The 23205-nt window shown below is 33.2% G+C and overlaps 1 protein-coding gene across 1 annotated transcript in view; it reads left to right on the forward strand.

The window, feature by feature from the left end:
- The window catches only part of ASCC3 (activating signal cointegrator 1 complex subunit 3), a 254014-nt gene that overhangs the window by 123288 nt on the left and 107521 nt on the right, over positions 1 to 23205 (forward strand). The window contains exon 14 of the mRNA XM_085217585.1: positions 5599 to 5733. Within this exon, the coding sequence (XP_085073711.1) occupies positions 5599 to 5733 (135 nt within the window). The remainder of the gene's footprint in view (positions 1 to 5598; positions 5734 to 23205) is intronic.

Consider the following 23205-nt stretch of genomic DNA (forward strand, 5'->3'; position numbering starts at 1 on the left):
TCTTAAAGTCTTATGTTGCTGTTTCACAACAATTTTTCTTATGCTTTTTTTCTTCTTTTTTTAAGAACATGCAGGAAGGTCTCATATGTAGCTAAGGCTTGTTCTTTGTAAAAATTTGGTGATGTTACTGATATTATAAGTAAACATTATCCATAAGATTGTGCATCTCTAGTCAGCTAATAAAGCAGTCCTTCTAATCAGACTGGCTGTCCATCTCTCATTGATAATTAGTTTTTATTTTGGCAAGTTGTGCAATAATATTAAATTAAAAATTTTGTCAGGTGTTGATATGTGATTGTAACATGTATAAAAGTCAGTTAATTCCACTGCACGTTGTTAGTTTATGAAATTCACCTTCCCTTTTTTTTTTAAAAAAAGAAAGCATATACTATACATCTGAGAATTAGATACCCTTCTGTAAGAACTGCAGAAAGTCTCTGAGTACAGAACAGTTATATCAGCATTTGTTTTGTAGTTATTGCTTGATGCATGACAAGTTCTTATGTGTTCCTTGAGTGAATGATTGCTGTCATGTCAGATGTTGTCACACAATGATTCTGTGAAAAGCCATGTAGAAGATGGAATATCAAATGTGCTCTGTGGCTATTGAATATTCTGAAGGCTTTTATGCATGAGGTTTCTTGTACTTCCTCATGCAGTGCAAGATATTTAGCAAGCTAAGGAAATAGTTATGTATGATGACATCTTCACTACGGAAGATCAAAATAGTGTAATGGATACTATAAAAATAATATATATAAAAAAAGAGATGGTCTGTTATGTAGGACAACGAAAATTTAGATTCTCTCTGCCTTAGTATATGTGGTGTTACACAAGCAGAAGTTTCTGAAATAAATGTCTTCAGAAACACATATTATCAGGGCTTCCAAATTTTGAGAACTAGAACATAGGAATCATTGGTCTGATGATATTGCTCTTAGTTTTCTGCTTTGAGTTTATCAAGTCGTATACAGTAAGCTGTATGATCTCGCATCTTCAGTATCAACATCAGTCAGGGAATGCAATTAACCGTAGTTTCACTTGCAAAATGTGCATATGAGGAAACAATGCCATCTGCATTTTTCTTGATTTCCATAATCCTGTTTTCTTGTAATGATTAGTCTTACAGCAAATGCTGTTATGGAATTGTTAATTTTGTCTTTGGGATGGGGTTTTGATCAATGAGCTTAATAGCACAAGGTGAATACAAGATGAATTGAGCATTATCTGCTTCACATGCAGAATGTGCCAGATAATGCTTAAACATAAGGGATGTTAACTGCATGTTGTATTGATTTAAGTCTGGCTTCCCAACTTAGCACTATCCTACTGTGTATGTATTTTTTTTTTCTACAGTATAGGTGCAATGTAGAGCCTGAATTGTAGCGCTGCCAATTCATTCAGGTCAAGGTTAACAATTGCAGGGTTATTTTCCTGGGTTACTTTTGCCTATTATTATTCCTATTTATGCACTTGAAACATCTTCCGGTCCTCTATTAGAGAAACAAGCAGCTTGTTTTCCAGTTATTGTGGAAATCACAGCATGGAATAGCTCTTGGAGGGAAAGTCCCGTTTAATTTCAGATTCATGTAGGCAGAAGCTACAACTAAAACTACACTCACCAAATACTGTATAAATTCTATATTGATGTATCTTTCACAGCAATACTTTATGTTGTTCTTTTTAAATTAATCTTCTAACATCTCAAAGAAAATCAAGGCACCAAACACTGAAAAATTATTCAGATTCTTTTGGGACAAACTGATTATTATTTGAATGATAAACTGTGAAGTGTGTTAACTAAAAGGTCTTGCTGGAGTAGTGCTATGCAATAATTTTAGAAATGTTCAGTGGCCAAGATCTAAATACACAAACGGATTTAGATTTATCAGTTTGCATAATACTATATAGCAAAGTGTCACCTATTAAATTTTACTTTCATACAGAAATTTAGATTAACTCTACTTTCTTATTTTTTCTGTTAAAATTAGACATGAATGTTACTGCATCATCCACCAAGTGTACTGTTAGCACGTTTTCATTCTGAGAAAAGAGCTGTTTTATATCTGATATGAAGGTGAGAAAGAGTTAAGAGCAGGGAAGAAGCCTGAAAAGTAAAATAAAAATAGAAGTAAAAATTCTAAGCCTTTGGAATAGTAATTCCTTATCTTTTTGCTGCTGTTTGTTATGCTCTAAGCAGGACCACATGATAGTGACAGTTAATAAAGGTTCTGCCTGATTATGATTAGAACTAAGAGAAATTTTCTTTGCTTTTAGAATTCCAAGAATGGGCTTTATTCAAGTATTGCAGTTACTGCTTATTTACATAATTGCAAAAATTCTTCAGTGACAGACCTATTTTCTGCTCTCATCTTTTCTGGGGCTAGCATTCTGTTCTCTACTTTGTGTTACTGTGGTGACTTAGTTTTACCACGTCTCATTTCCCAGTGCTGCCTTTTCAGTCCTTTCTAAAAATAGTTCTAGCAACTGAAGTGTTACACCTACAATGCTTTCTATACTGTAGTTTGTCTAGTTTGAATGTCCCAGTATTTCTCTGTGTCTAGTTCAAACAATTCCTAAAAAATTGTAGCCTAGTTAATTAAGAAGTTTGTTGGATATAAGTACACTCTTGTGTGCAGATCTGCTTGTTATTTTTGATTGGCTTTATTAGTTCCTTTCCAACTTTAAAAGCTACTCTTTGCAGCTTTTCTTTGAGCCTTGTTCTTCTAGGAACAGAAGACCCGTAAGCTTCAAAAATTCAGTCACACCACACTTACGGATTCTAGAAAGGTCTGGAGGACAAATAAGATGTTTATCAATATTAATGTTAAATAAACATCATTCTCCAATTCTACATTTTATATTTAATTATTCAAAATTAATGCAGGACTGAAATAAAATAGAATCTAAAATTTTAAAATACACTGTAAAACCAATTGACAAACCTATTTTGTGGTTGAATCTTAGAACTCCTTATTGCATATATCTGTTATTGATTGTTTGGGGTTTTTTGTTTTGTTTTTAAAAAGTCAGTGTGTTAAATATTGCTATACCTCCTAATTCACAAGCCTGGATAAAAAGGCCATTCCTATTTAATACCTAATACTGTATTTACTCATTTTCTTTACTTTCAGAAATTACCTGTTTTCTGAAGATGAATTTTTAATCACTTAAACAAAGAATCAAATGTTGGTATGACTTCATATTTAAAGGAAACAAGTTAGTAAAGTATAAAATCAATTGGATTTAAAATTAAAAGTTATGAAGTGAGAATTCAGTGAAGATGACTTGATGGACCTCGTAATGAAAGGAATTTACTCTTATTTTTTAGGCTTTCTATAAAAAAAATTTCAAAAGGATAAATAGGCATTTAAATAATTGATGAAGACATGAAGATGTGCATATGCTCTGTTATGCTGTAGCCTCTTTTTGAAGAAATTTTAAAAAGATTTTGCTAATAAGTATTTTAATTTAAACAAAATGATTATGCTTACCATGACATGTATCTGAGATTATTTTTACTCAGATGAAAGCTAATAATTATAGAAATCACAGCATTACTGAAATGATCATGAAAAGATATATCAAATAAGCTAAAGCAAGTCACATGTAATTCTTCCAGATGTCAGATAGACATACAACATTTTTTCTCTTTTTATCTCTTCCTTATGTTGTCACCTGTTTTCATTTTGATTATTTTTAATGATTAATTTATAGTTTATATAAATTTACAGCTACTTTGTACACTTTGATATAAAAATACACAAATTCTATGTTTCTAATTAAATTATAAATGTCTAAATTCAGAACAGAAGTAATAACTTGTTTAATTATGCCCTTAAATATAGCTAACTCATTCGTTAATAATGTTTTATTTAAAAATATTTCAGTAACATGTCACAGGTTGATGCAAGGATGTTGCTGCCAAAAGAACCAAATTAAAAGCACAGGGTTGTCTGGAATTTGACATACCTGTCATAAAATGCAACTGAAACTGACTTAAAATAGATCTGTGGTTATATGCTTACATTGATTCAGCTTACTTATTAGCCAGTCATTCAAATTTTTCCAAGTGGGAGTTTTAAGAACACAAAAATTGTCATATGAGATCAAACCAAAGAGCTATCTGACCAAGTATGTGTTGTAAATTTATGCAAACACAGAATTCTCAGGGGGAAAATACTGAGTGTTTTCTATAGCTTACCTTTCCCAGCAGTGTCTGGCTATCAGACATTCCAAGCTGTTATTTGCACTGTAATTAACTGACATTTAATCACTAGTGATAGATATTCTCCATCATTGACTAGCACAAAATAATTACATTCCAATACGGCATAATTGAACAAGTAGAAGAAGAAGCAGTCTTCATTTACTTTGGTTAAACCAGTCACTCATATCTTTTTGTTGATTCCTCATGGTAGCTGGCAGGAATTCAGGCATTATGCAGACACACATACTTATAGGAAAGTACACGTTGGTCTTACAGCCAATTTTCCTTTTGAAGTCTTCTAGTGGGTTTGAAATAACTCACTCCATCTTCCTACGGTTTATTCCGTATTGTCTTACCTTAGTGGATCCTGTCCATGCTTAATGAATTTTCTGTCCATTCCTATTAATTAAATAAGCATTAATTCCATTGTATGTATAAACAACAGTTTGTTGAATCATATCTTGTCTGTGCTTGACTGAATGAATGATCCCTGGTTTCCTGTAGAGAAAATCTTTCTTCCCATTAGAACCATTGATCATCTTAAATATGTCTTGCAGTGGATCTTAATTTATAGCAGTTTAAACTGGTTCGGATAAATTTCTAAAGAGATAGTTATTAACATTTCATTGTAACCACCATATATGGTGGTAAAAATAATAAGTGACTACGAGGTTGTGTGAATGATGCATTAATGTATTTTCAAAATCTACTGTACACAGGAGTTCAAATCAATTCAAAGATGCTTTCTATTTTATTGATAATTTTTACCATTTTATTATCTTTTTGCTGAATCCTTAGTTGATATTTTCAGAGAAACATCCAGTGTCTTTAAGTTATCTTTATGAGTGATAGTATGGGGTTCACACCCAACAAATGTCAAGTGTGTATCTGCATGCATGTTTTGCATTTGTTCTTACTTTATCTTCTCTGATCGTCAAGTGTTTTGGGACTATAATATCCTCCAAAGACTCTTTATAGTCGATTTTTGTTTCAACTGTCTTGCATAGTCAAATCATACCATTAAATAATTTATCACTTCTGTATTTGCTTTCCAGATCATTTAGAATGTGTCAAATAGTGCTTTTATTTTTCCTCAATGGCTCTCTCTTCACTATTTGAAAAAGAACTATTTCCAGTGATTGTTACCTATCTTTTAAAGACTAAAGAATTAGAAATAAGAACCTTTTCAGAAGCTCTTGAAAAACATTATATATAATATAGATATGATCATCCTTTAATTTCTCTAAAGCTACATTATTTTTCATCATTATGCCATGCGTTTTCCCATTTAATTTGTTCTTACAGTAGAGAATATTTTATTATTAAGGTCTTTTCATTATTTCAGACTTCAGTCATTTCTCATCAGCTCTATTTCTTTCTGTCTCAAGGTGATGGTGTTTGTTCATGCTAGAAATGCCACAGTCAGAACTGCCATGGCTCTTCGAGAAAAAGCAAAAAACAATGGTCATATTTGTCACTTCTTGTCACCTCAAGGATCAGATTATAGACAGGCTGAAAAACAGGTAAGTGAATCATTTATGTTGGTAATTTTTGAAATCCTAATTTTGCTTTTATGGTGCCATCCAGTATGGGAATGTGTTTTGTCTTCTTATAAAACACGTTTTGCTCAGGAAGGAGCAGTGGAATTTTTGAATTAAATAAATGTGGAAAGTAAAGAATAATGCCAAAGATGAATGAAGATAAACCAATACTGTTACTTACAGTTGGCTGTAATTTCACAGGCATTGTTTGATTTCTCAAGTCCATTGTATCATTGAGGAGGGAGGCTTTTTATCAGAAAGAATTGGGGAAACTAGGGGAGAATGATTTTGGTGCTCATGGATCACAGTAATCTTTATGCAATCTCCAACCCAGGAAGTCCCTAAGCCACTGATTTTTACTGTCTTGGGAGAGTATGCATCACTTTCAATTTTGCACTCTTTCCACAAACTTTTGCTGCTCTTCACTCTTTGTGACAGAAAACTGTCCTAAAGTATTAACCTGACTTCATCAGTAAATTTATTACCTTTCCAAAACTATCTGACTTTATCATACATCATGTAGTGATGGGCAATCAAAAAGTAATTGTTCTAAGAGTGGAAAGTGGGAAAGGCATTTGACTCATATAAAGGATTATCCCCCTTAATCTGGTTCTGTATGAGAAATTTGAAACTGTATATTTTTATGCATTTTTACAGTTCTTTCCCTGCACGAATTGTGTTATGTGACCTTTCAAATTTTTTCCTAATGTAGTAACTTCATTTCCAACAATTTCTTTTCATCTGACTTTTGGATTTGGGGATATATTATTTGCGGTAATGATTGGTGTCTTGTTAATATTACCTGAAGGGCAATGTTTTTCCTCTGTCCCAACTAATTAACTAAACATAAAAGAAATACCTTTTCATTATATAAAGCTTAATCTATACATAAGATACCTTCTCTCACTGGTAAATATGGTGATAAAATTTTAAATACTTCTGTCATCTCTGAATTAGGAATTGGATAGATGGGAAGGAGGGGAGTTAGAATCTTTATTGAAAATATCGGTATTTGTTTAGAGACTCAAAATTACTACTCATGAAGTTAGTAAAAAATGATGCTCTGGTTTCAGTGGTGCATCCTATGTGATGTTTCTGTCATCAAGTACGAGGGCTGCTCTGAACGTAATGCCTCCTGTTTTATTATTCTGTCCCACAACATCAGAGGCAGATGTTGGTGGTATGACAGTAGAGGCTGGACCTTCCCACCAATATTCCATTACATTTTGTTGCCATGTGACAGATGGCAGCAGCAGGACAGTCTAACAGAATAGCATCTGAGGTGGAAGTGCACAGGAAGTAAAGATGTGAAGTTGAACTCCATGCAGAAAAATTGCACTCATTAACATTCATCAACTCTTCCTGAGTGTTTATGGAGACCAAGCTGTGGATATGAGCGCAGTGAGGCGGTGGGTGTTGAATTTCAGTAGTGGTGACAGCAACAGTGTGTCACCTTCACTGGCACGGATTTTTACAAGCGCAGCATTCAGGCTCTTGTTCATTGTTGATGAAAAAGCATAGCTAATAGTGGTGAAAAATGTTGCAAAACAGTGTTTTGTTGCTGAGAATCTTCTCTATCAAATAGTGTTGTGCTCTTTGTATATGTTGCGTTTTCCATGGAAATAAATACGACCCGTTACTTCCAGAGTGGCTGGCATATTTGTCCAACACACTGTGTATTTCAGTGAAAAGTACTCCTGTTTATTCGCTTACTCTTTTCATTCTGGCATTAAATCAATTATAAAACATGTTCTTATGTTGCTAGAAATCAGAGGAACATCACAGAGAAGAGTTAAGATCTAAGTCTGTTTTGAATACAAATTTTTGCTGCCTATGCTTGGACAATGAATTAAGGTAGCATTTTAGTACAAATTAAGACTGATAGATAAAAGCACTTTGTAAACTGGTTGGCTGCATTTATGAAATAACTTTTTTTCTGAGAGTATTTATCCATCACGTAGAAATCTAAGGGAAACTGAGTAAACCAAGACAGTAAATTTGTCAGTCTTCTGTCCTCCTACATTCCAAAATCACTTATACACGCTTTTGTTGTGAATCCAAGCATCGGTTCTAAATCAGAGTTGAAGTTCTTTAATAATGACTGTATTTAAAAATGTTGATCTGTGCAAAACATTGTAGAAAAGCTGAGTTTACTGCAGAAGATATTTATGGAAGCATTCTAATTTGGGGGATAAATCAAAATGGCTTTCATCATTAAAAGCAAATGTAGTATTTTATATTTCATCAGATCTTTTAATTCTTTTTACAACTTTCTGCATGATTGCAATAGCATCTCACATGCTATAATATACCCAGAAATTATGGATTCATAGTTTTTATAAACAGTGAGGACCAACTATTTGGCTGCTGCAGCAAGGAGAGCATTGGTTTTGTTTATCATAGTACAGGTGATATGACCTGAGGAAATAGTCTCAAGTTGCACCAGATGAGATTTAGAGAGAACATGAGAAAGAATTTCTTCACTAAGGACAGTGGTCAAGCATAGGGCTGCGTTGCCCAGGAAAATGGTACAATCCCACTCCCTGGAGGTATTTTAGAAATGTGTAGATATAGCACTAAAGGGACATGGTGTAGTGACGAGGCTCGATAGTTCAGCTTCCTGGTTGGATTTGCTGATCTTGAAGATGTTTTCCAACTTAGATAGTTCCATGATTCTATGTTTATCATGTGACATGCAGAACTGAGCGAGGCCTAACTTTGTGTTTGAGCTGCAGCAACTATTGCTAATGTGCATATGGTCTTATGTCATCTTTTATTTCTGAATTGATCTACCTACTACTCTAAATCTAGAATCTTATGCTAGTTGTCATTGTGGTTTCAGATTTTTCACTGTGAAAGTTCTTATTCAATTAAATAGTAACAAAATATTGTTAGGAGTAGGCCAAGCTACACAATAGATCTCTTAATGGCAAATTTCTGGTGACCAGGAGATTTTACTGGAAAGACCATTGATGCATGCTCTTCCTTAGACATTTGCTGTTGGCTGCTACTGGGAGAGACTACTGCGCTATGCAGACTTTTGGTCTGACCTGGCACAGCTATTCTTATGCATAATACAATAAGCTAAATCCATTTTATTCAGTAAACTGAGGATTAGAATTATAAATACATGGCTTGTAAGAGCTTTTCAGGGTTCTTTTTAAAATCCATTCTCAAAACATAACCTAGATTTTTTTGTTTCAAGCTACCTTAAAGCTCAAAAGTTCAAACTGTAAGTGAACCAAATAGCTCTGAAACTCACCTGTCCTTTTAAGAATTACTATTGCTTCAGAGTGCTTCTGATTTCCAAGTAGTGCCTTTAATCAACATGATCGTATTGTAAACTTTTGATGACCAATACAAATATGAAATACCCATGAGTCATATTAGATCTCTGAATAAAATCATTAGGCATTCATCAAATTGAAATTTATAGATGCAATTAATTTGTTTGATCATCATTGTCTAATTTTAATCTCCTTAGTACATGACATTCATCTTATACAGTACTAAATTCAAAGTGCCGTGCCATATAAATGAAATTTCTGACAGAAGTCTAAATGTATTATATCATAGGTGTCTGATACAGAGATTAATTTAGGCTTCATGATGACAATATCATGTTTTTCTGATAAGAGCTATCTTGTATAAGGTGATGTTTACTGGCATCCCACTTATCAGACTGAAAGCCATTCAGTCTTGCTGTTTCGTTTGACACGAAATTTTGCAGTATGTGGCAGAGAATAATCTAGATAATGTAATAAAATCCTTATTTTGTATTCTGTGTACAGTGATCACTGTAGTCAGTGAGGAAGCATACTAAAATGCACAATAAGATGTACAAGAATAATGGCCAAATCCTATGTTTTGTAGTTGAGATACAACAAGTGCGATTGAAGGCTACTTGAACTTACAGGAGGTGCAGAAAAAATAGAACAGTTAAGAGTATTGTGTGCTTTTCTGGCCTTTAAAATATGAAAGCAGTGCTACTAGTCTTCTTAATTAGTCAGATGTTTTTAAATTATTAGAAATGAATTTTTAGAGAACATTCATCAAATATTTGATGTGTAATCATTTGTTTGACATTTAATTATTTCAGAGCAAATCCTCATTTTGTTTTTGTTTTATTAATAACGTATCTAATATTTGATAAGCCGTTAAAGAAACTATGAAAATAAATGAGTATCTATATTCAAATAAATTCAGCTATATTAAATGTCAGACATATACTGAAGTTTTCTATTTGTTTTAAAATTACTATATTTTTTACTTTTGGAAAATGTTTGCTAATTATCTCTCCATGAATGGAATGAAACTCTTCATACTCCATTCATATTGTATTTTATTCAGTAGTCCTGTTAAAAGTTAGAGATAAAATGTGTGTGGTCCTGACAATTGACAGGCTGAAAAAAAAATGTGTTCTCTATAGTGCAGTCCTACTCTTTTGGTGAATACTGACCTGTAGAAGTTTAAATTAAGTAAGATTTAGTTGGACATTTAGGTTTGAAGAGTCCAGTTTGCGGTAGAAGTATATTCTTACCTTTGCATTTGGTTTTGAATCCAAAGTCTCAACTGAATCCAGGGCATAATTAATTCTATAATTTTATAGTAGTTCAAAAAAAGTTTGCTTTGAATGATGGAAAACAGGCAAACCTGTCTTAAAGTGGTGTATTTTTTCATTATTTTGGAATAATGTTACTCAAAAAAAAAAAAAAAAAATTGGTTTAGTTATGTTGAACTATCAAGACAATCTGCAGCTAACTACTTGCTATTCCTTTGTTCTATAGAGTAATACTGTTGCTGTAAGGGGCAGTGTCCTCAGTGTTAATATACGAGGGTTGTTCTGAAAGTATTACCTCCTGTTTTGTTATGTTGTCCCACAACATCAGAGGCAGATGTTGGTGGTATGACAGTAGAAGCTGGACCTTCCTATCAATATTCCATTACATTTTGTTGCCATGTGACAGATGGCAGTAGGACATGTCTGATGCTAGCAGGACAGTCTAGCAGAATAGCATCTGAAGTGGAAGTGCATAGGAAGCAAAGATGTGAAGTTGAACTCCTCCATGCAGAAAAATTGCACTCATTGACATTCATCAACTCTTCCTGAGCGTTTGTGGAGACCAAGCTGTGGACATGAGCACAGTGAGGTGGTGGGTGACAGCAACAGTGTGTCACCTCCGCTGGCGCGGATTTTTACAAGCGCAGCATTCAGGCTCTTGTTCATTGTTGATGAAAAAGCATAGCTAATAGTGGTGAAAAATGTTGCAAAACAGTGTTTTGTTGCTGAGAATCTTCTCTATCAAATAGTGTTGTGCTCTTTGTATATGTTGTATTTTCCACAGAAATAAATAGGAGGCATTACTTTCAGAGCAGCCTGCATATTTTGTCCTTCAGAGAGACAATTCTGTTATCAAGTGTTAGCATAAATGCATTCTTACTTATATATTTGTAAGAAATTTGTTATCTAAATTGAAATCTTATGTATTCAATGAAAAATACTGCATGAAGAAAATATTCTTTCTTGATTTTCAAGAGAGGGTTCCTTTCTTCCTTTTTAAGCAGCAGGTACACTCTTCGTGCTAATTTCTTGTGTTATTGTGCTCCAAAACATATTTTTTCATCAGTTTTAAACACTATTTTGTATTTTTTTGGTGAATCTAGTTCAAAATTAAGTGCCTTTTTCTGTATTTGGCATTCAGAGTAGATATGTAGTATCCGATAAAAAGGATCTTTGTTATTTAAAACTGCTATATTGCTGTTCTGTAAACCCAATATTGTATAAACATTAAGATTCAGAATTATATTTTTTTATCAGCAGATAGGAAGAATGCAGATAACTGGCTCAGCTACTAAAGAGACATCATAGGCAAAACATCACAGTTACAGTGATAGGATGGTAATCAGTATTGATGTTAATCAGCCTGTTTAGCAGAGTGTAAGTTACTTCCTATATACATGGTCTTTACCAAGAAAATGGACCACAAGTGAAATGTTGCTTCATCTTCTCTTGATATATTTGAGACATCAAGTTTTGTATCTATACATATTTTAAATACTTTGAGTATATTATCAGGTGATTTGCATGATGAAGTTTTATTAGAACAAAATGATTGCATTTTAGTAGAGTGTTGAGTTAGATTTTATATCCAGTCTAAACTGTTGCTTAAGACCTCACCAGATTCCTTCTCTGCATCTGTATTGCACTTTCTGTAGAGACATCTGTACTCAGTTTAGCATCTACAGCAATGGAAAATTCCCTCTTCTATTACTAATTTTTTTCTCTCATGCTTATCTGCAGCTGGAATTTATCCAGCTTCAATTCCCACTGGATCATGTTTTGACTTTTAAATGATAAATTTAAGTCTTCTCATGCAGGAGAAGTTGTTTGTGTGTGGTGTTTGTTTTTTGTTTTGTTTTGTTTTGTTTTATTTATCAACTAAATTAAGTCTTTTTAGACTATTTTTTTAAGCTTCACATTTCTACAGCAAGGCTGTGTCTGAGAGTATAAAAAGCAGATTACCCCTACAAACATAACCAATACAAAATTGTAACTTTTCATTGAATCTTTGAGGTCATTTTGCTTGTTTTGTGTGCAAAATAATAACATGCAAAAACTGTTGCCTTGATAACGCATGCAAGCTTTTGTGTATATATTTTTTTTCTATTTATCAAGTATAAGTGCTGCTCAGTTCAGGTAGAATGTATGACTGTTCTATTAGAGCAAGAAAACAAAACTTTGACATTCCAGATGCATTGGTTTTTTCAAGAATTTACAGTAGAATATGTTTAACACTAGGATTATTAAGTGTTCATTTAGTTTATCAATTTTATTCTTTCCTAATACAAAACCTTTACCTCACTTTGTGAAAAACTCCTATACACTGTATGCAATGTACTGCAATTTTCTAGAGTTCTATTGTGAATCAGAAAGTATTAAATATGTGGTGTAGACTAAATTCTGTTATCAAATTTAAATGCTTAGTCTCTCTGAAAATCAGTCTAATTTTTGGATCAGATAAGTATTTCAGAGTTGTTTTGTCCTTCAAGCTCTGATAACTACAACACTGAGGTACTACATAAACCTGCTGATATTCTGTGAGAGATAAAATGGACTTCTTTTGCTCCCTAATCTCTTAGCTTGATCATATATCTGTTTTAACCATCATAAGCATCAACTCGATATGCAACAGTGATTGACTTTAGCCTGTTTATAGCTGGAAATCTGTCTCATGAATATTTGTTCTACTTCCAGAAGCTGTGGTGTGTTTTAATAGAGCCCTAGAAGCAAAATGGGATAGCAAATCTTTTTCTAGAATGATCTGTGAGGTTGTGAATACATCTGTCAGAGGTGCTGATGTGTTTGTTTGGGGAAGTACAAAAAGATGTTACATGCTTTTTTATGGAACTTTTTAGCAATTTTCGAGTTTTTCAGGTTAAAATCAGCAATGGATTTAATCACTGTAAGTGTAAGATTTAATGCCTTTTCTTACTAATCCTCCATGGAAATGCTCTGATAAACTGCAGGATAATGTGTTGCCTATAGCATCCCCTTTCATTGTTGACAAAATTTCCTATTAAATTCTAAATGCGCTTAGTAAGATCATTTGAAACTGTTGTCGTATTTATGTTCTGATTAAGCTGCTTTCCTTAAATTAAATCTGCCACAGTCCCCCACAAGGTAATGTAGTATTTTAATTCAGTCAGTAGAAATGTTAAGGTAAATGTGTATTTTCGGCATAAATATTCATCTTACTGTAAAACTAACTTCAAAATAAGTGAAGTTATTAAGAGTATATTATATTTTTCTGTTCACTTCTGTTCACTTTTCTGTTCTGTTTCTTTATATTTTTCTGTTCATTCTTAATCTCTCATGTTAATTTGTGATCTCCTTGTCTTTCCTGAAGTTATAACCTCACCTGGAGGCACTGACAAGGAGAAAACCACGTAACATTCTTTTATCTTTTAACTCTGAAAATCCCCTTCAGTTACCTGCTAGGATATTTTAGCACATAATCCAGGTCAAAACGAAAAAGGTTACTGAGTATTTTCACAGTAATTATTAATTTATAACTTCGCTGAGTAAGATTATTTCAACTTGAAATCATTGATATAAGACTTATATACAGATATTGAATAGATATGCTAATGCTACATAAACATTTCAAAAGAAATTTTTGAAGTTATTTGGGAGGAAGAAAAACAATAATAATCCTGATATGATTGTTTTCATGTTCTCATATTTCATGTTCTCAGCATGCGTACACTATTTCCTCTTCAGCTCTGCAGCCCACTATTCAATTTGGCTTGGGGCAGACCTGATAGCGGCCTTTCGGTATCTAAAGGAAGATTGTAAGAAAGGAGAATCTCTTTAGCAGAGTTTTTTGTGATAGAATGAGGGGAGATGGAGATTGAGACTGGATGTAAGAAAAATGTTTTTTATTATAAGGATAGTGAGGCACTGGAATGGGTTGCCCGGAGATGTGGTGGATGCCCTTTCCTTAGAGATACTCAAGGTCAGGCTGGACAGGACTCTGAGCAACCTAATCTAGCTGCAGATGTTCGTGTTCATTGTGGGGGAGTTGGACTAGATGATTTTTAAGGGTCTCTTCCAACACAAACAATTCTAGGATTCTATGGTGATTCTGTAATGAAGATCAGATATATTTGAGAAATACATAATGAGACTAAAAAGTTCTCTTTTCTTTAGGTTTTCCTCTGTGATTTAACAGGTTCAAAAACTGGCAATATCTGGTCACTTGGAAAGAGCCCTAATAGAAGAAATTAGGAGACAAAATTAAATTCAGTGTCGATTTTTTTCTGCCGTAGTCCCTACTTAGTCCTCCCTTGAAGAGCTTGGTTGACTCTGCTTTGGCTGTTTTCTTGCACTTTCAGTCCCTGAGGATTGGTTCAGGCAAGAATTATTATTATTATTATTATTATTATTATTATTATTTAATTTAAAAAATAAATAAAAGACCCTATAGTCTTTCATTTTTCTTTCAGGATTTGCCAAGTTGATTCTTGGCAGCAATATGTAATCTTACCCAGTATGTGAACATAATAATATACCGATATTACTTGATATCTTTCTGTCACAACATCAGTCTTGACTGACCATGGGATTTCTACTCTCTGAGGATTCTTGTGAATTTCTTCATGCTGTAAGATATACATAAGTAGGCTCCCTTCAGAATGATTCTTTTAATGAAACTGAAGTTTCCATTCTGAGATAACAAAAAAAGTGTGTTCATTAACACCCTATTTGACCATTTCTCATAATGCAGTGGTAGTTTGCATCTCACTATGTCTCTATAAAGAGATGATAAGAATAAGTGCAATTAATTAAATTCACCTGTTGCATGAAAAGTTCTGTTCACTTACGTATTGATAGATTTCCTTCTGTTGAATACAGTATTAAACATTATATATTTTTTCCATTATGTGTTTAGATCCTTGATTCAATTTTTCATTTAGGAAAAAAATATTCTCTTAGCAGATGAAAAAAAATACTTAATTCCACAGCAGTTCTTAATTTCATTTATATTGAAAATAAGAAAGCTTACTAAATACTGTTTAATTTTATTATGGTTTGATATCATTATTTTGCTATATATACTTATTGTTTCAATTGTCATCTATTTTCCTTTTCCAGATCCTTCAAATATCACAGTTTTGGTAAATTAGTTTGAACTTTTTAACTATTCCTTTAGTTTATTAGCCTCATGCCTATCAGTGTTCAAGAGACATTTGGATGATGCTTTCAGTAATATGCTTTAATTTTTGGTCAGCTTTGAAGTGGTCAGGCAGTTGGACTAGATGAGCTTTGTAGGTCTGTTCCAACTGAGCTGTTTTATTCTTTTTAGCATTGAAATTTAAAAAATCTTCTAATATTGTTTTTTTAATTCTATCAGCAGCAGTGAAATCTGCCTAATAGTTTTTTTGTAATGTATTTTCATTCCATATCACAGAAGCAGTTCCTTTATCTACCAGTTTTCATTATAGTTCATATATAGTTTGTGTATACTCTAGCTTTGTCAAAAACATGTTGCTGTCACTGTTGCACCCCACTAACATAATCTAGTTCTGCTTTTTTGCTAATGAATCAAAAATTCCAAACGTGGTACATGTAAAGGGATGCATCCAAACCCACATATGACATGAAAATCTCTGAAAAGAAGATGGTAAATATATATATACCATATATATATATATATATATATATATACACCATATTCCATATATATTACCATATATATATATATATGGTTTTTTAAGAACTTTTCAATCATTTGTTGCTGTTGATTAGATCTTTTATAACTGGTGAGTCATGCTTTCGGTATAACAATCTGCTAACAGCAAAAACAGATTTCTTAAATAACTAGGTTGTTTGAGAAGAATTCAGTGAATTTAGGCAAAATTATATTTTACAGTGCTGAAGTTGCTATGCAGTGGTATCAGCTGTTTTATATAATACAATGTTTTTCTCTAGCACAATGATTTCCAACAAGCAGGGAATCTTCTGAATCTTATTTGACTCTGACATTCTTTTTAAAGAAGGTTAAGATAAATTAAAAAACAAATAGAAGATAAAATTAAATGTTGCAGAAATTAAAGCCACCAATATAGAGTAGTTTTGAGAACATAAATAAAATGTAAGATATGCTAAAACCAAGGACTACATATGATATAGCTTAAACAAACAAACAGAAAAAGGTAATAAATCTTTGGAAAAAAAGAATACACAAATCTCTGAAGGTGTGCTTAATTGCTTTTCAACTTTTTTTGTTTAGTCCTCCTCTCAGTATGTGGTATGAGAAGACAGTGGATCAAGTCCAGTTCTCTCGCTCTTAGTGGCTGTTTCTAATTGTTCTTTCGCTAGTATTTTCTTTTTAAAAAATTGTATGATTTAAGAATTCATTTTAGCAGATGTCATTCATTTTAACAGAAGCAAAAATGCTTCTGTCCAGTTCTGAACTACTCTACATACTATGTAGAGCAAATATACTAGAAGTACACAGCTAAAAATAAATTTCAAAGAAGCTAAATGTATTTATACACATTAGCCAATTGTCTTTGTTTCCCGATAGCATCATAGAATTGCTCGGGTTGGAAAAGACCTTAAAGGTCATCAAGTCTAACCACAACCTAACCATACTACCCTAACTCTAACAACCCTCCACTAAATCATGTCCCTGAATACCACATCCAAACGGTTTTTAAACACATCCAGGGATGGTGACTCAACCACCTCCCTGGGGAGCCTATTCCAGTGCTTAACAACCCTTTCTGTAAAGAAGTTTTTCCTGATATCCAACCTAAACCTCCTCTGGTACAACTTGAGGCCATTTCCCCTCGTCCTGTCACCAGTGAGAAGAGGCCAACCTCGTTCTCGCTGCAATCACCTTTCAGGTATTTGAAGGGAGCAATAAGGTTTCCCCTTAGCCTCCTCTTCCCCAGATTGGGACCAAGACTATTAAGTTTATGTAGGTAAAGATGAGTGTAATCATAAAATTATGTACGGATGAGAAAAGTAATTTGGAATTATGTAATTGTATAAAGTAATTGTTGTTGCCTGGGGGGAAAATGTTACATGTACAGCTGTTGATTCCCTGAGTTCAGAAAGACCGAAGGTGGTCTACCCTGCACACCAACTAGGTGCCTGTGGCCAGAAGAGTTCGCAGCATTTAATAAATCTTACACATCAAACTTGAAAACATAAAAACGATTTTTTGAATTACAGGTTTTTTTCTTTATTCTATTGTTGTTGTTTTTTTTTTTCTAAATAAGGACCTATTAAAGCTTGTATAATGTTATTTATTTGGAACCTTGAAAAATGTTTTTGGTGAAGCAATGATCTTTCATTCTCTATGTATGGGTATTAAGAGGATTTCAAGATTAAGTTTGAATTTGCCATATGCAGAACTTACATTATTATTTCTATGCTTAAGGTTGCAAGCTCTATTTTTGGTTGTTGGTCTGCTAGAGAGTCTTCCCTATATTTATTTATTTACATAGGAAAAAATAATTCAACAGTGTAGAAAGTTAACTGTGTAAGTTGGCCTGGAAATTTGGAAGTTCTAAAATATTGAGAACTGCTGACAAAATACTGAAAACATAGCAGGTGGATGACAAACCCTTAGGGTCTAGAATTTAAAAAACCAAGTTTTGCAAAAGCCTTTCTAGTCTCTTTGTAATAATACTTGAAAAGCAGTTAGCTCTGGAATCAAAGTCGGGTGCATCAATGATGAAAAGTACTGCACATTTTATGTCTGTGAGGGTATTCTGGCTTTAATATGCATGCATTTTGTAATAAAACAAAGAATTCCAGTGCAAAGTCTTTGATTCTAGAGATCAGTTTTTTGAAGTATTGTGCTGCTTTTGTTTATCAAGGATAGCAGTCAAAAATCTGAACAGAGTTTAGGACCTTTAGATTCATATAGCCATGTTTTCATTTAAACTGTAGTATTGCTAAATAATTGAAAGAAGTCCTAATTGGTTTGCAGTTGAAGGGTCCAAATAAAAAATCTATTGAAGGTAATGGGAAAGAGACTGTTGGCTTTGGAGTAAGCCCTAAGGACACAGCTTAATACAACACCAAACAGTGTTTCATAGAAAAACACAGGACGATGTTTGGCAGAGGTGGATTTTCAGCAAGCTTCTAGAACTGAAATCAGTAAGAAAATGTGACTCTGTGTCATGGTGTTTTATAAATTAAAAACAATTATATAAGCTTACCAGTATTATAATTCTCTTAATGTACCTTGTGTTCAAAAATGGTTTTCTGGACTCTTGATTCCAGTTAGAGCATAGTAAAAGAATGTTTTTACTGCAACATAGCATTAAAAACATGTCTGGTTTCTTGTTCCTGGGCAGATAATTTTGAAACACTTTGTAGTATAGTTATTCTCAAGTACACTCTTGTATCTGTTAGGTAGCATATTCCTTGAAGTTATCACTGAGATCTCTTGTCTAAGGAGTATATCCAAGACAGTCATTGTAAGAGACTTCTATCCTTTCACAGTACCATACTGATCTGAAGAATTTGTTGGTCTATAGTGAAAAGTCAGAGGGTTATTTTCAACCACAGCGTTAGTATCGTAATTTGCATAATGTGTGAACTCTGCAAAAGACTTTGTTATGAATCTTCTTCTGCTCTCTCTCACTTACAGTTATGATTTACCTGTTAGAAGTCTGTTTATTGTATTCTATGATTCTTTGAATTGCTTTCTAGTTGTATTGATCCTAGAAACCTAACTATTGTGGGTGAGTTTTAAACATCTGTCATGCTCATACTCATGCACAGCAACATATCGCAGTTCTGTTTAACGTGATAAAGGGGCACAAATTCCGTGTTATATATCTGCATTTTTGCAGAAAAAAAAATAATTAAGTTCATTGTATTCCTCCTTTTTTAAGTTTTTGGAGTTTGTTATTTTATTTTTTTAGCAGAAGCAAGTAACTCTTTACTCAGTTGAAAATCTATTAATAAATTCTATTAATACCTTTTTTTCCTACATAGTCCAGTTTCTTTAAATTTCAGATTTGCACTTGTGGAAAAGATAAATATTAAATGAAAACAAAAAAAAAAAAACAGAGATTTATGATACTAAATGAGTAAGGAAATGGGTGGAAGGTTGCCATCAAAATCCTCAACTCTAGTAAGCCTTTGTAAAGAAAGGTAAAATGATAATTAGAACATAAAGAATATAGATACAGCATACTAGAAGTGAACAAGCTGTATAAGAGGCTATCAACGTGCAAATTCATATTGTAATGTAAAGTTTCATGTACTTTTTATCATGACACAGAACTAGTACTAGTTAATACTTGAAAACTAATTTCAAAAAAAAGGAATTTGCTTTTACATATGTATGAATTTTAGCTCTCAAGAGGACTTAGTTTTTGGGGAGAGTTGTGTGACTACAGGAATATGTTGGTGTTTGTTACACACAGTCTGGAAATTTCATTTGAATTCTTTATTGAATGGTTTGTGGCATTGAGAAAGAAAGCAAATGTAAAATATCTAAAAATTATTTTTCTATTCTGGGAGTAAAGTTATTAGGAATAATTTGAGGTGAACCATTTTGGTAATAAGTGGGTGAAAAGCTATTTGAAATTCAGCGTTCATTTTCAGATTGGTTTTTAATTCTGAGTATTGAGAGCCATCTTGTGGCCGCACTTGTTAATGCACATCCATGGTGCTGATTTTATGGTAGCTAAAGGACTTTTCATTGTTTGGCTATAGAACATTTTGAACAATGAAAATTAAAAATAAATGTACTAATACTAATTGTTCTTTGCTTTGAAATATTTATTTCATGAGTAACGATTAAACAGATTGTCTCTGTGGGGCAGGGGGACATAAATACATTTTACTTCCCATATCTTTTAGCATCTTGAGCTGGGAGTCTGTCCATACATCAAATGGATAGAAATAGCTTCCCTACATCGCTTATCTTAGACGGATGAATTTTGAATGGTCTCCCATACAGTGCTTGTGTATTTGCAGTGCGCTTGTCCTATATCTTAGTGGTAGGAACATCAGGAAATGAAATGCTTCAGGAAACTTTGCTTGTGGTACTGAAAAAAAACCATAGGAAAATCTGCTTGACCTGAAAGATTGTTTCTTTACATTCATAGGAAATTTTGAAAATAAGTTACTCCTCCCTTTCCTTCCATTTTTTTTTCCTTTTCTCTTTTTTGCATACATTAGTGGATGAGAGTATAAAGCACAACTTGTAAAAGTTGCATGTGTGGTAACTATAATGTATAATAGACATCTATAGTATATGGATGTATGACGTATATGTATGATAATGTAGTATGGGTACTAAACTTGCTGAAAACAAATAAAAATTCTTGAAGCAATGCATGTTTTAGCAAGCAAGCTAAAAGTTTTATCTGGCAATTTAAACAATTTATTTTTCATATGTGTTAGTAAATAATTGTTTTGATTACTGGAATAGTTGATAGTAAACTAAACAGTTCAATATTTGTGTTTGTGGAAACCTTTTTTCCTCTCTGACTGAATTTGTATACTGAGGACTTTGGCATTTTACAGACACTCGCTCCATCGTTCAAAAAAGTCATTAATTTTACTCTCAAACTAAAAATATAATCAATAATCTTATAAATTTGGACAGATAAGAAAAAAATCACTTAATGACTGCTTGCATTTTTTGAAAAAATTGAGATTTATAAGGAATTTAATTCTGCCATTTGGGATTAAGCAACAGCAGTTTGGGAAAACTTCAGTTATACTGTGTTATGATCAGTAATACTGTTATAACACTGCAGGAAACTGTTTATTGTCATACTTTTAAGTAGCACTATGACCTATAAGGTTATGACAGAGTCTGTGAATCAATTGCTTAGCTTTGTCTTGGCAAAGAAGGAATGGTGGGAATGTAACATTTTATAGGGAAGTGCATGACTATATTTGGGGGTTCTGATGAGTAGGAAATGAATTTCTGATAAATAATGCCCCCAGATAAGTTGCTACTGTCACCAATAGAAAGGATGAAAACTCTCCATTCCTTATTTTTTACTGTAATATTCACTGGTTCTGTTGTATTTAGGCATTTAAAGCAATAGAATGATCTGATTAATTTTCACATGTTGGGCCATTAACTTTTCAATTGTTTCTTCAGTTTCTTGGTGATAGTACATACTCAGTATCAGAATAAGCAGAGATTAGTGTGAGGGCAGATAATGCAAACTCAAATTGGTTCCAAGTTCCTGGGAACAGTGAGTGATAATTAAGAGCTATTGTTGGTAAGCCTCACCTGCAAGTGTTGCATTGCCACCTGAGCTAGTTACAGTAGCAATTTGTTGCAATGTAAGATTCTTTGTGGGTCTATTTTGTCTAATTCTCTCATGGATAATTTTTGGTCATTAATCTAAATCTGAAATATGACCCCTGAGTGGTTTCATGGTGACTTATAATGCAGGTTTTAGGAGTCTGCACATTATATCTACATATGCATGTTGTGTCTGAGCTCCCGTTGCTGGGGTTCAGCACATTTTGGGCAGCCAAGAGGATGATTGAGCTCAGCCTGGGACAGAAATGGAGCAGGCAGGGAGTAGGAATGCTGCACCAAGCCTCTGCTGCCAGACTACTGTGAGGATTGCTGTGACTTCAGCTGTACAGATCTGCATGAAGGCATCTAAGTATTGATGTCATTATCTCAAACTGAGCCCTGCCAGAGCAAGCTGCTGGCAAGGTCTGTCTCAAATGGTCAGGCATTGTCTTTACTTTCTAGGTACATTTCTTCACGTCAGACAACATTAGCTGGCCATTTTATCTTCAGCTTTAGTGGTGTACAGATTAAACAAATATGATGGAACTATATAGTTATCTCGAGTGATGTCTTCTGAAGTAGAGGAGGAAATCTTTTCTAGCTTGCTCTCAAGATTAAAAGGCAATGCCAAAAATTCTAAGTCATCAATCAGTTTCTATAAATCAGATTAGAAAGTCTGTCTGATACTATCACAGATGACAGGTGCAATAAGTTTTTCTGTGGTGAATGGTCACCTGGAATAGGGAAAATAACACCAATGCATAAGCATAGCCTCTGGGTTTCTGTTCTGTGTAAAATTTCTGTATCAAGATAATCAGTCATTTCATACTTGGAGGTCAAAAAAAAAAATTAAAAATTAAAAATTACCTGAAATCCTCAAATACAAATTAACTAAAAGAAATACTTCTGTTGAATAGCTTCAGAGGGTTAGATTTAAACATGCAAACCAGTTTCTAAGGGTGCTTAATGATATAATGGTACGATTGCTTTATGGCATACTTAATGTAATATTTTATATTATTTATTGATATTATTATTTTGTATTGTTTACATTAATTTCATATGTCATATGATATTTTATGCTGGCTTTCAAAGTGCTTGAGAAAATCAAGCAAAATAGTAAAAGCTTTAGAAATGTTTGGCATGTTTATCCAATTAAAAACCCATAGGGATTGCACAGGTCAAAGATTCTCCATTCCTTTTAATCTGATTTTAATTCTTAAATCAGTAATAACATCTTGAAACCACTGAAAACTGATATCCTGGTGACAACTGTATGGTAAATATGTGTAACAAGATTCCACAAATGTGATGATTGCCTTAGAACTAGCCCGTGGTATTTGGTTAACTTCTTTGGATTCAGAGGAAGTTTCTCTTCCTCCATGTTGCAAAGCTATTACTATATTTTGAAAGTGATTGTAGTAAATTTGTTAGTGTTATTTTACATAGATAGGACTAGCTTTCACTCTTAATGGAAGGGATGAAAATCCTCTTTATATATTTTTTTATTTCAACTTCAGATATTTCTGCCATTGAACAGTATACAGATATTCAGTTCTGAAATGTTATTACTTACTTCAAGCAGTAAAATATACAGATAAATTAATTTTAAGGGAATTGTTTAGTATTTGCATTTTCCTAGGTCCTAACC

The sequence above is a fragment of the Meleagris gallopavo genome, chromosome 2, assembly GCF_905368555.1.
Source record: "Meleagris gallopavo chromosome 2, MGAL_WU_HG_1.1, whole genome shotgun sequence".
Lineage (NCBI taxonomy): Eukaryota > Metazoa > Chordata > Aves > Galliformes > Phasianidae > Meleagris > Meleagris gallopavo.